Source organism: Schistocerca gregaria, chromosome 5 (assembly GCF_023897955.1).
Source record: "Schistocerca gregaria isolate iqSchGreg1 chromosome 5, iqSchGreg1.2, whole genome shotgun sequence".
NCBI classification, from domain to species: Eukaryota; Metazoa; Arthropoda; class Insecta; order Orthoptera; family Acrididae; genus Schistocerca; species Schistocerca gregaria.
In genome coordinates, this window is record NC_064924.1 from 659,165,066 (window position 1) to 659,179,563 (window position 14,498).

General features: G+C 45.3%; 1 protein-coding gene across 3 annotated transcripts in view; it reads right to left on the reverse strand.

Annotated features, from left to right (window-relative positions):
- Positions 1-14,498, reverse strand: part of LOC126273187 (optineurin) — a 158,633-nt gene that overhangs the window by 105,878 nt on the left and 38,257 nt on the right. For all 3 annotated transcript variants that reach the window (XM_049976706.1, XM_049976707.1, XM_049976705.1), the window contains 2 exons: positions 8,183-8,381; positions 8,004-8,103 (listed from right to left, as the gene is read on the reverse strand). In XM_049976706.1, coding sequence (XP_049832663.1) covers positions 8,004-8,103; positions 8,183-8,381 — 299 coding nt within the window. The remainder of the gene's footprint in view (positions 1-8,003; positions 8,104-8,182; positions 8,382-14,498) is intronic.

Sequence of the window (14,498 nt, forward strand, 5' to 3'; positions counted from 1 at the left end):
ACGTAACCCCTGATGGTGAATGGAGTTGAGACGGCGTAAGAGGGATGGCCGAGCAGACTAGTAGACGAGACTCCCATAATACAGCTTTGATCGGACTATGAACCGATACAAGCGAAGCAGGACAGTGCGATCCGCTCCCCAAGATGAACCACTAAGAACTCTGAGGACATTAAGGGAACGTGTACAGCAGGCAGCCAAATAAGAGATGTGAGCCCTAGAAACTTAATTGTTTCCACGAATGGGAGAACAACGGGACCGAGATGTAAGGATGGCGGAAGGAACGCTTTATATCACCAAAAGTTGACGCAAACCGTCTTCTCTTCAGAGAACCGGAAGCCATTAGCCACACTCCATGAGTACAGGCTGTCAAGACAACGCTGAAGGCAGCGCTCCAGGAGGCATGTTCTCTGGGCACTGCAGTAGATCGCGAAGTCATCGACAAAAAGAGAGCCTGAGACATTAGATGGAAAGCAATCCATAATTGGATTGATCGCTATGGCAAAAAGGGCTATGCTCAAGACGGAGCCCTGAGGCACTCCGTTCTCCTGGAGGAAGACGTCGGACAGTACGGAACCCACACGTACCCTAAACTTTCGATCTGTTAAAAAGGAATCAATAAAAAGGGGCAGGCGACCGCGGAGACCCCACCTGTGCATACTGTGGACGATACCTCCTCTTCAACAGGTATCATAAGCCTTCTCCAAATCAAAGAACACGGCTACCGTTTGGCGCTTTCGCAAAAAGTTGGTCATGATGAATGTCGACAAGGTCACAAGGTGGTCAACAGCGGAGCAGCGGCATCGAAAGCCGCATTGAACATTGGTAAGTAGCCGTCGAGATTCAAGAATCCAAACTAACCGAGCGTTAACCATGTGCTCCATCACCTAACAGACACAGTTTGTAAGAGAAATGGGGCGGTAACTAGAAGGAAGGTGTCTATCCTTCCCGGGTTTGGGTATAGGAACAACGACGGCGTCACGCCAACGCATGGGGACTTGACCTTCGGTCCAGACGCGATTGTAGGTACGAAGTAGAAAGCTTTTGCCTGCCGGAGAAAGGTGTGTCAGCATCTGAACGTGAATGGCATCTGGCCCCGGAGCAGAGGACCGGGACACTGCAAGTGCACGTTCGAGTTCCCGCACAGTAAAGGGGGCATTATAATTTTCCAGATTCAACGAGTGGAAGGAAGGTCGCCGAGCCTCTTCTGCCTCTTTCGTGGAAAGGAAGGCAGGGTGGTAATGGGCGGAGCTTGAAACCTCCGCAAAAAAGCGGCCCAAGGAGTTGGAGACATCCACAGGATCAACAAGTACCTCATTACCTGAAGTCAGGCCAGGTACCGAGTAGTGGGCCTTAATGCCCAACAGCCGGCGCAGGCCACCCCAGACGACAGAACAGGGAGTAAAACTGTTAAAGGAGCTGGTGAAAGAGGCCCAACAAGATTTTTTGCTGTCTTTGAAGACTCTACGGCATTGTGCTCGGAGTCGTTTGTATCCAATACAATTCGCCAACGTAGGATGGCGGCGAAAGGTGCGTAAAGCACGTCATCGAACACAGATAGCGTCTCTACAAGCCTCATTCCACCAGAGGATGGAAATGCGACGTGAAGAAGAGGTAGTACGAGGAATGAAACGTTCGGCAGCATTGATGATAACAGACGTGAGGTATTCGACCTGACTGTCACAACTGAGAAAATCGTGGTCCGGAAAGGTCACCAGGGAGGAGTAAAGTCCCCAGTCAGCTTTCGGTATGTTCCAGCTCGAAGGACGTGGGGATGGGGTGTGGTGCAGAAGACGAACGACACAGGGGAAATGGTCGCTCGAATAGGTGTCAGAAAGGACATACCACTCGAACCGACGGGCAAGAGTGGTAGAACAGATCGAGAGGTCCAAGTGGGAGTAGGTATGAGTACAGTCCGAGAGGAAAGTCGGGGCACCAGTATTGAGGCAGACAAGATTGAGATGGTTGAAGACATCTTCCAAGAGGGAGCCTCTCTGATAGGATGCAGGCGAGCCTCAAAGGGGATGATGGGCATTGAAGTCGCCAAACAATAAAAACGGCGAAGGAAGCTGAACAATCAGGTGCATCATGTCAGCCCGGCTAACTGCGGACGACGATGGAGTGTAGACAGTACAAAAAGAAAAAGTAAAGGCAGAAAGAGTAATACGGATAGCTATTGCTTGGAGTGGGGTGGTCAATGGGATGGGATGGTAATAGACATCATCCTGAACGAGCAACATGACCCCACCATGAGCTGGAATACCATCCACAGGGGTGAGGTCAGACCGCTCCGAGGTATAGTCGGTAAAAGCAATATGGTCAGTTGGGCGCAACTTGGTTTGCTGGAGACCAAGGATGAGCGGACAGTACAGGCGGAGGAGCAGTAGTAATTCCTCCCGATTAGATCGAATACCTCTTATGTTCCAATGTAACAAAGCCATCGCTAGTCAGAAAAAAGGGGGAACGAAACGGGTGAAGAGCTGGTCACCTCGATGGCCGCGGAGGGCCAGGTTTTGAGGGAACAATGCTACAACTGGCGGGTGGCGGATCCTGTTCCATCGACTCGTTGCCAGCTGCGGCCGCATTCCTGGGTTGCGTAGGAGGGGCAGCATCATTCGCCGAGGACAGGCCAGCTGAGCGCCTGGCGGCAGAGCGTCCCGGCGAAACTGAGGATGGCCGGGAGCAGCGACTCACGGATGGAGTGTCAGACTAAATGCACCGGGGTGGAGAGGGGGATAAAGACTTCTTCTTGGTGGCCTTCTTGGAAGTCCGATGAGGCACGGGGATGGTGGGCTGGACCCGAAGAAGGTCCTCACGCGTGGGGTCCGTTTTGGAACGCCGGACCTCGGAAGCCGGGGTCCGGAACGTTTCCCCGATGGACGCCTGAGAAGAGGACCGCTTCTCAGGCGGCGGAGGAGGAGGAGGAGGAGGAAGGGTGGCCCCTGGGGCAGAGGGGGCAGGGGCCGCGAGGAAGGAGGATTTGGAAGGGAGGGATTTGGGGGGCAGAGGCATAGACCCCGGATGGGGTGAGGAGGTGGAGGGGGGACAGGATAGGGGTGAGGATACGGTGGAAGGAGTGGACACGACAGGCAAACGAAGACATCAACGTCACGGGATGGAGGTGGTTATACTTCTTCCTGGCCTCAGAATAAGAGAGACGGTCCAAAGTTTTTATTTCCTGAATCTTCTTCTCCTTCTGATACGCGGGGCAGTCTAAAGATCTAGGTGAGTGGAGACCAGGACAATTGACGCACCGAGGTGGTGGGGTGCACGTATGTTCCTCACGAAGAGGACATCCACAACCGCCACAAAGGGGCTCAGCCTCACACCGTGACGACATGTGCCCGAAGCGCAAACACCGAAAGCAGCGCATAGGAGGCGGGACGTAAGGTCGCACGTCGCACCGGTAGCACATCACCTTTACCTTCTCCGGGAGAACGTCCCCCTCGAAGGCGAGGATAAAGGCCCCGGTGTCGGTGCAACGGTCTTTGGGGCCATGCTGGACTCGCCGGACGAAATGCACACGTCGGCGCTCCAGGTTGGCCCTGAGTTCCTCATCAGATTGCAGCAGGAGGTCCCGATGAAAAATAACCCCCTGCAGCCTATTCAGTGCCAGATGCGGGACAATGGACACTGGGGTGTCCCCTAGTCAGTTGCACGCTTGGAGCGCCCCCGAATGTGTGGCGGAGGTGGTCTTTATACGAACGGACCCCGAACGCATATTACTGAGAGCCTCGATTTCCCCGAAGATGTCCTCGATATGCTGGACAAAGAACATGGGCTTGGAGGTGGCGAACGTCCCCCCCATCAGTTCGAGAACAGACTAAATAGCAGGGGAAGTACTTCACCCCAAGCCGGCGGGCCTGTCCTTCCTCCCAGGAAGTGGCCAAAGGGGAAAGGGCAGGAGAACCAGAACCAGAGACAGTACCTTTCTTTTTAAAAGACTCGGCCGCAGATCGACCTGATGCATGTTGACGTTTCATCCGCGAAACGTCCGCCCCGATACCACCCACTCCGACCAGGGGCTCTCCCCACAGGCGCCACCTGGCAGGATGACCGTTGCCGGGAGTCCTGATGCCCCAAGGAGACTGGCATCTACTCCTTGGCCGACGTGGGGAGGGTACAGCTCAGGTATCGGCAGTACGACTCCTGTGTTGTCAGGGGGCTACAACCTAGAGGGTACATGACGACCCCACCACAACGGGCTGGCTACCATGCTGGATTTCGGGTGCCATGGATAGTCCATCATGATCGTAGGTGCAGATGGGGACGCACTATGGGCGTGACTTGTGCAACCCATCAGGCGTTTAGGCCCAATTTGAGGAATAGTGGGTGGGGTTACAACGCCGTTACAATGCTGAGTGCCAAGGTCTTAGTGCACTGAAGACCAGTGATACACCACGTAAGGTGTCCTTCCCCAAAAGGCTCGTACTTCTGTAGAATTTTGAAAAATGGAGGTCAAACCCCAAGGGGAACCACTACGTTAAGGCCAAAACATTTGAGACTCCCTTTAGTCGCCTCTTACGACAGGCAGGAATACCGCGGGCCTATTCTTACCCCCGAACCCGCAATGGTGGAATTCATTTTGTTAGTAATAACTGCTACAGGGGTGAATAAAGATGGATGGACTAAATAGCATATGAAACCAGTTAGTGACAGGGGAAGACCCAAAAGCCATAACATCATTTCTCATAAGCCAGGCACTTTTAGTGCTGGCCATAGCAGCAAAGACTTCAACACAAATTTGTTCTCTTAATCTTTATCATAAAATGATTGATGACATTGCTGTGCACACTAATTTGGATGTAATGAACATATGTGGACAGTTTGACAGATCTTGTGAGACACAAGATACAGATAGCAAGTCCTTCTGGGCCTCCCACTACATGCAGGAACTTACAAAGCTTCCCACCTACATTTCAAAGAAAGGTGGGATAAAGGTGGGCCTGATGTATTTGCAGTTATTATGCCATAAAGAAGATCCCTGTTGTTACTTTGCTGTATACGCTCTGATGACAAAAGCTCTAGAGATGAGAGGAAAAAACTGACAAGTTAGCTGCTGTGAGTTAACTTATTATACCATTGCAAGGTAAGTATTTGAAGCTATATACTCCTGGAGAACATGTGATAATTGACACACAACTAATTCCATTTTGTGGACGATGTTCCTTCTGACAATATCTGTCAAAAACATCCAAAGAAATATGGCATAAAGGTTCTTGGCTTGGTAGACTCTCAAGATGTTTAATCTTGTGAACTTTGAAATATATGTAGGTATGCAGCAAGATGGTCCTTTCAACAAATCAAACAATCCTTCAGAAATAGTGCAACATCTTGTTATTCCTTCAGAAAGTACTGGCAGAAATATAACTACTGACACATGGAACACCAGTGTGCCTCTTGTAAGAATTCTACTGAAAATATGGTTGACATTAGTAGGAACATTATGAAAGGACAAAATATTATATTCCCCCAAAATTTTGGCCCATTACACAAAGAACTGTAACTTCAAGTCTGTCTGGTTTTACAAAAGATGTAACAATAGTGTCATGTGTTCCAGCCTAATCATGATCTGTTGTACTCATCTCCATCTATAATGATGGAGAGTTTTATGAAGAAACAGACCCTCAGAAAAACGCTGGAAGACGTTTTACAACCATACAAAAGGTGGAGTAGAAGAAACTGTTAAAAAGAACCAACTTTTGATGTATTCAGTTAATTTAATGAGTTAAGTTTTAATTGAAATTTCTGTAAATTTAACTTCAAACAATGTGTAGCTTCAGCACCTATTATTGTGATGATATATAAAGGGCCATTTTTTGGTCATGAGACAATCAGTCCATATTTAACTGTGTTATTGAGGAATTGCACAAAGTCAAAGTCAGGAAAACGTAACTGTGTCTTCTATATTATTTACCATAGTCGACATCCAAATTACAAACCCTACTTTTCAGCCAGTGTAGCAAAGCAGTACATCGACACCAAGAGCAACAAACTAAGAAATAAAGCATGTGGAACCACTACAACACCTCTGTCCACATTAAATCCACCAGTCAGAACAGTACATGCTTTCCAACAGCTGCCATCTCTTCCACACAAAAATATCCTTCCCATACCACCTGGCCACTTGCGGATGGTGTACCTGCAGTGACAGAAACTCCCTTTGCCAAATACACTCAAGGTCTCACAAAGTCCTTCACAGACAGACACTATCCCCTAGACCTAGTCTACAGACAAAATTTCCCATGCCATATCCCCAAACACTCCCAATCCTCTCACCACCTCCAAGAACCTCAGTCACTCAACATCACCTAGGACTGGAAAAACTGAACCACGTTCTTCATCAGGGCTTTGATAACCCATCATCATGCCCTGAAATGATGGACATCCTACTTGAGACACGTCCCGCCCCTCCTAAAGTGGTCTTCTGGTACCCGTCCAAACTCTAGAATGTCCTAGTCCATACCTATGCCAATCCCAGTGCCAAACCCTCGTAAGAGCGATCATTTCCTAGAGGAAGACCCAGGTGCAAGACCTGCCCCCACCCACTCACACTGTCCTGTCATAAGCTTGTCCTACCACATCAGAGACTGAGCCACCTGTGAAAGCAGCCATGTTATATACAAGCTCTGCTGCAATCACTGCACAGCCTTTTATATTGATATGACTATTAAGCAGCTTTGCACCAGGATGAATGGCCACTGCCTAGCTATGGCCAAAAACAAAGTGGAACACCTTGTGGCACAACATGCAGCTAACAATAACATGCTTGATTTCAACAGCTGCTTCACAACCAGGGCCATCTTTATCCTCCCCTCTACCACCAGATTTTCTGAACTGCGCAGATGAGGTGTTATCCTTACAACACATTCTCCACTCCCGAAATTATACCAGCCTCAACCTACTGTAACCTACTATCGCCACACTCGCCACCCAACAGTTTCTGCCCCTTCTGTCTTATCGCCTCTTCCCAATCCACACCCTCTAAGCCTCACTGTGTGCCGCCCTTTGCCAATACACCCACCTGTCTTTTTGCCTTCTCCGCTCCTCTCCTTTTCCGCAACCCTTCTCTCCCCCACCTCTCCCTATCCCCACAGCCTTGTCCTGCCATCTAGCACATGAATACCCTCTCCGACAGACAGTGCTCTTCTTATGCCCCATTCATACCCTGCTATCCTTCCCCCTCCTAATCCAGATTGCTTCTTTCGTTCAATGTGGCAGTTGCATTCTGGCCAGAATGCCTGAAGACTGCAGTTACATGTGTGTTAGGTGCATATGCTTGTGCAAATGTGTGCGTTTTCCTTTCTATTCTGAAGAAGTCTTTGGCCAAAAACTCAATGTGTAACGGTCTTTTTGTTGTGCCTGTCTGCAGCTCAAAGTAGACACTTGTGTGAACAAAACAAAAACAAAATTTGAATGATATTATCATCTCTGTGCCAGACCAAGAATTCCCTCTCCCCCCTGTACTTTTAATTACACTGCCAGACAATCTGATATGTACAATGCCTTGCAGTTTTAGCATGAATGAAACAGTTATTCCCTTCCCTCCCAATGAAAAACATTATTCATTAAATATTTCAGTGTTACTTATGGGCGACCTAATTTAACATTTAATGCTGAAAGTACACAAGAATTATTAATATGAAAACTTTTGATCTTACAACACAAATGCTCCAAAACGTCAATCAACAACAAAAATGTTTGCATAAAAACAAGATAGGCTATGTCATGGATACAAATATTTAGCAGCTAACTATCCTCGGTTATTCTGGAATTGCTTCTGAACAAAGTGAATCCAGTCTGGAGACAGACAGGCAAAACTGCCACACACTGGAAAGACTGTGATTAAAATAAACCTTGCTACTGGTCTTTGAAACAGACAACATGGATCTGTAAAATGTGAGTTAAATGACATCATTCTTCAAAATTTTTATAAGCTTGTTGACTAAACAGAGTACTACTATGAATCCCAAACTAAAAAGCTGTAACAAAATTTGACAGCTTACCTTTCAGATGAAGATTGTGCTGCACGACCTCTTCAAGCTTTTTGTGAACCTCTTCTGGACTCAAGTCAGCAGATAGTGGTTCCGGTAAGTTCGATGGTGTCTAAATGCATAGCATAGGAATCATAAAAATTATGGACATAAAAGAGATTGCACTGCGCAATTTTCTCTTATATGCATACCTGATAATCTGTCAACATAAGTTCATTAAAACTTGGTGGCTGTGAGACAATAGTAATATCACTTGCAGGCTGTCTTTCAGATTCATGAGGTGATGTTCCCAAAACAACAAACGATCCTTCACTTGACATTGAGGAAAGTGGGTCGTGTCCAGGAGTTTTTGAAGTCTCATCCTTTTCATTGACTTTCACCATTTTAACACTGTAAGCAGAAATTATAGACGTCAGTCACTTGACATGTATTTCTCTTAGTATTATCAACTCTTTTATAAATTAAGACTACTCTTTTTTCCCCCAAGAACTGACAGATAAAGACCAAACTCACGATGTAAATATACAAGTAGTGAACACGACAAAGCCTATATCTTTCTTTCCACTTAAATTATATTTTCAGCAAAAAGCTTAATATTTCAACACACACACAAATTTATAATATAAAATAATGGTTACCTCCAGGTGCACATGATAATTCTGCAATCCATTATAAACATATTCACTTATTTCTTACTGAACCATTCCACAACAGACAATACATGAACTATGAAAAATATCAGACACGCATTTATATGCTTTAATTCTATTGTGTGGAATCAGTGTCAGTTTCCTGTTCTATTTTTAGTAGTGTCATTTTAGCATGAATGGCATACTGTGGCACGAATGGGGGTGATATTGTCCTTGGGGTGGGGAACTGCCCCTAAAGGTGGAAGAATCAGCAAATGATTAACAATATGAGGATGCAGAAGGCAGTGGAAACCATGGCATTAAAGATATGTAACATGCATCCACAAGACTTGTAGCCCATAACTGAAAAAAATGTCACGATGATCTCTCCATTGGCAAAAAGATTCTGGAATAGTCCCTCATTCGGAGTTCTGGGATGGGAGTGCCAAAGGGGAGATGACCATGAGAAGAACATTGAATAACCATCGAAAGGGTAATGTTCTACAAATCAGGGCGTGGAATGTCAGAATCTTGAACATGGTAATGAAGCTAGAAAATCTGAAAAGGGAAATGCAAAGACTCAATCTAGATATAGTAGGGTCAGTAAAGTGAAATGGACAAAAGACAAGGATTTAAGTATAGGATAATATCAACAGCAGCAGAAAATAGTATAACAGGAATAGGATTTGTTATGAATAGAAAGGTAGGGCAAAGAGTGTGTTACTGCGAAAAACTCAGTGATAGAGTTGTTCTTATCAGAAATGACAGCAAACCAACACTGACAATGATAACTCAAGTATACATGCCAACGCCGCAAGCTGAGGATGAAGAGACAGAGAAATTATATGAAGATAAAGAGTAACACAGAACGTAAGAGGAGAAGAAAACTAATAGTCATGGATACCTGGAATGCAGATGTAGGGAACTGGAATGCAGATGTAGGGAAAGGAGTAGAAGTTGGGCACTGATGACCACGCTGTTTAGCGCCCGAAAACCTCAAACCACACACACACACACACACACACACACACACACACACAGAGGAGTAGAAGAAAAGGTTACAGTAGAATATGGGCTTGGAACAAGGAATGAGAGTGGAGAAAGACTAATTGAGATCCGTAATAAATTTCAACTAGTAATAGCAAATATCTTGTTAAGGAATCACAGGAGGAGGAGGTATACTGGGTGATACAGGAAGATTCCTGTTACATTACATCATGGTCAGACAGAGATTCCAAAATCAGATACTGGAATGTAAGACATACCCATGAGCAGATGTAGACTCAGACCATAATGCAGCAGTGATAAAGAGTAGGCTGAAGTTTAAGAGACTAGTCAGGAAGAATCAATAAGCAAAAAAGTGCAATAAGGAATACTAAGCAATGAAGAGATACAGTTTAAGTTCTCTAACGCTATAGATACAGAAATAACGAATATCTCAGTAGGCAGTACAGTAGAAGAGAAACGTTCTAAAAAGGGCACTTACATGAGTTGGAAAGAAAAACATAGGTACACAGAAGGTAACTGTGAAGAAACCATGGGTAACAGAAGAAATACTTCAGTTAATCGATGAAAGAAGGATGTACAAAAACGTTCAGGGAAATATAGAAATACAAGACACTGAGGAGAGAAATAAATAGGGAGTGCAGGGAAGCTAATACAAAATGGCTGCAAGAGAAGTGTGAAGAAATCGAAAAAGAAATGGTTGTCTGAAGGACTGACTCAGCATACAGAAAAATCAAGACAACCTTCAGTGAAATTAAAAGCAAGGGCGGTACCATTAAGAGTACAATGAAAATTCCACTGTTAAAAGCAAAGAAGAGAGCGGATGGATGGACAGAGTACACCGAAGGCCTCTATGAGGGGGAAGTTATGTCTGACATGACAGAAGAAGAAAGAGGAGTTGATTTAGAAGAGATAGGGGATCCAGTATTCGAATAATAATTTATGAGAGCTTTGGAGAAAATTTATAAAATCATTGAAGGAAGTGGTTAGAAAATGGCTATTCACGTTGGTGTGTATGTCTGGCGACATACCATCTGACTTTGGGAAAAATATTATCCACACAATTCCAAAGACTACAAGGGCTGACAAGTGTGAGAATTTTGCACAATCAGCTTAACAGCTCATGCATCCAAGTTGCTGACAACAATAATATACAAGAGAATGGAAAAGACAATTGGTATGCACTAGATGACAATCAGTTTGGCTACAGGAAATGTAACGGCACCAGAGATGCAATTCAGACATTGAGGTTGGTAAGGGAAGCAAGCCCAAGAAAAACCAAAACATGTTCATAGGATTTGTTGACCAGAAAAAGTGTTCAACAATGTAAAATGGTGCAAGATGTTCAAAATTTTGAGAAAAATAGGGATAAGCTATAGGGAGAGATGGGTAATATACAATATGTAAAAGAACCAAGAGGGAATAATAAGAGCAAAAGACCAAGAAGGGAGTGCTCGAATTCAAAAGGATGTAAGACAGGGATATAGTCTTTCGCACCTACTTTTCAACCTGTACATCGAAGAAGCAATGATGGAAGAAAGATTCAGGATTGGAATTAAAATTTAAGGTGAAAGGATATCGATGATATGATTCATTGATGACATTGCTATCCTGAGTGAAAGTGAAGAAGAATTATAGGATGTGCTGAATGGAAAGAACAGTCTAATGAGTGCAGAATATGGAGTGAGAGTAAATCTAAGAAAGCCAAAAGTAATGAGAAGTAGCAGAAATGAGAACAGCGAGAAACTTAGCATCAGAATTGAGGTCACAAAGTAGAGGAAGGTCTCTACCTAGGAAGTAAAATAACCATTCCAGTTAGCAAGCAAGAAATTTAAGTCAGGCTAGCACTGGCAAAAAGGTCATTCCTCGCCAAGAGAAGCCTACTGGTCTCAAACATAGGTCTTAATTTGAGGAAGAAATTTCTGAGAATGTATGTTTGGGTCGCAAAACTAATTGTATGGTAGTGAAACATTGACTGTGGGCGAAAACCGGAACAGAAGAGAATCAAACCATTTGAGATGTGGTGCTAGAGACAAATGTTGAAAATTTGGTGGACTGATAAGGTATGGAATGAGGTGGTTCTGAACAGAATCAGAGAGGATAGGGGGACACTGACAAGGAGACGGAACAGAATGGTACATCTGTTAAGACATCAGGGAATAATTGAGGACACAGGTTGCAAGTGCTACTCTGAGATGAAGAGGTTGGCAGAGGTGAGGTATTCATGGCAGACAGCATCAAACCAGTGAGAAGATTGATAACCTAAAAAAATCTACTCCCACAGTTATGACAATTTCATGAACAGACAGATAACAAAGATTATTTGTCATCAGTATTTTGGAATAATCATATGGCAGTTGCTTCATGGTAACGATCAGAGAAATTTTTTAACTGTATATGGGTAGCGCCAGGAAACACAAATATCATCATCCAAGACTCGCAACACATCACATTACCTTTCCACTTATTAAGCAGCTGATAAGACTGAAAAATTGATTGTACCAAGAAAATTCATTCACTCACAATTTTTGAAAAGCACATCAAGAACAATATTTCAAATACAAGAGAGCAATGCAGTTGACAGAGTAATGTTGTTTCCCTTGCCTTGACAAAACTGGAAAGAGGAAAGAAATCTATCAATTTGTTTAGGTTTCATTTTCACTCCTTGATCAAAACAGCAGTCTTTTAAATATTATTATTATTATTATTATTATTATTATTAAATACTATCGAAGTGTGGTTCTCACAAGCATGCTGTACCAAAGACTGCAGTGGATTCCACTAAATATTTCTGTTTGTAAGGCAATTAATAAATAAAACAAGCCTACACAACTTTTTTCCAATAAAATTTTATTACATCAAAGTCTTTCATAAACTATCATTTATACCAATGGCTTTCACCAGCATGATCTAGTTACTACTTGTTCTGTGCCACATTCAGACAATATAAAGTATAATTTCAACCTGCTCCTAGAGTCAGTTTGTCAAGTAAGTAATTAAATTCAAATTTTGACTGGATAATAGGCGTGGGGACTGATATACTTTATTAATATATTTTGTATTAATTTCTACTGGCTGGTATCACAAAATGTGAGTAAGCCAGTGCAGTGAGTCGTACTTTGCTCACAGCAGCCAATACAACATTCAATGTGTTACATTCATTCGACCACAATGTTTACTGACATTCTTAACTGGACCGCCTCGTAAGCTCTGTCAGCTGTAGGCCAGCTACTGCCAAGAGCCAAGATTATGGAAGCCCCCATCTGTTGTCGCGATCTGCATTGGCAGACTGTTTCACAATGTAAATTGCGTCTTTTGTCTTTCTCTCCACAGTACATGGCTGCCTAGCAAGTATACAATTTCCTGCAACTGTTTAGTGGTGCTGCACTTGCTATGATGGACCACCACTGCAGTACGGGACGTGTTCCGTTAGGTATGTGCTAACATGGCTGTAACATCAATATAAACTATTCCACACGTGCAATTCATTTCATAGCTTCCAAACATGTACAGCTCGTCAACAGGGTCCTTTGTAGAATATAGCGCATCTCTGATTTTGTTTCTGTTTCAGCAGAATGCCTTGAAATCCACTAAGTGGAGCGCTTTCCCCATGTTTGGCTGACGCCCTGTATATACACTCCTGGAAATTGAAATAAGAACACCGTGAATTCATTGTCCCAGGAAGGGGAAACTTTATTGACACATTCCTGGGGTCAGATACATCACATGATCACACTGACAGAACCACAGGCACATAGACACAGCCAACAGAGCATGCACAATGTCGGCACTAGTACAGTGTATATCCACCTTTCGCAGCAATGCAGGCTGCTATTCTCCCATGGAGACGATCGTAGAGATGCTGGATGTGTCCTGTGGAATGGCTTGCCATGCCATTTCCACCTGGCGCCTCAGTTGGACCAGCGTTGGTGCTGGATGTGTAGACCGCGTGAGACGACGCTTCATCCAGTCCCAAACATGCTCAATGGGGGACAGATCCGGAGAACTTGCTGGCCAGGGTAGTTGACTTACACCTTCTAGAGCACGTTGGGTGGCACGGGATACATGCGGACGTGCATTGTCCTGTTGGAACAGCAAGTTCCCTTGCCGGTCTAGGAATGGTAGAACGATGGGTTCGATGACGGTTTGGATGTACGGTGCACCATTCAGTGTCCCCTCGACGATCACCAGAGGTGTACGGCCAGTGTAGGAGATCGCTCCCCACACCATGATGCCGGGTGTTGGCCGTGTGTGCCTCGGCCGTATGCAGTCCTGATTGTGGCGCTCACCTGCACGGCGCCAAACACGCATACGACCATCATTGGCACCAAGGCAGAAGCGACTCCCATCGCTGAAGACGACACGTCTCCATTCGTCCCTCCATTCACGCCTGTCACGACACCACTGGAGGCGGGCTGCACGATGTTGAGGCGTGAGCGGAAGACGGCCTAACGGTGTGCGGTACCGTAGCCCAGCTTCATGGAGATGGTTGCGAATGGTCCTCGCCGATACCCCAGGAGCAACAGTGTCCCTAATTTGCTGGGAAGTGGCGGTGCGGTCCCCTACAACACTGCGTAGGATCCTACGGTCTTGGCGTGCATCCGTGCGTCGCTGCGGTCCGGTCCCAGGTCGACGGGCACGTGCACCTTCCGCCGACCACTGGCGACAACATCGATGTACTGTGGAGACCTCACGCCCCATGTGTTGAGCAATTCGGCGGTACGTCCACCCGGCCTCCCGCATGCTCACTATACGCCCTCGCTCAAAGTCCGTCAACTGCACATACGGTTCACGTCCACGCTGTCGCGGCATGCTACCAGTGTTAAAGACTGCGATGGAGCTCCGTATGCCACGGCAAACTGGCTGACACTGA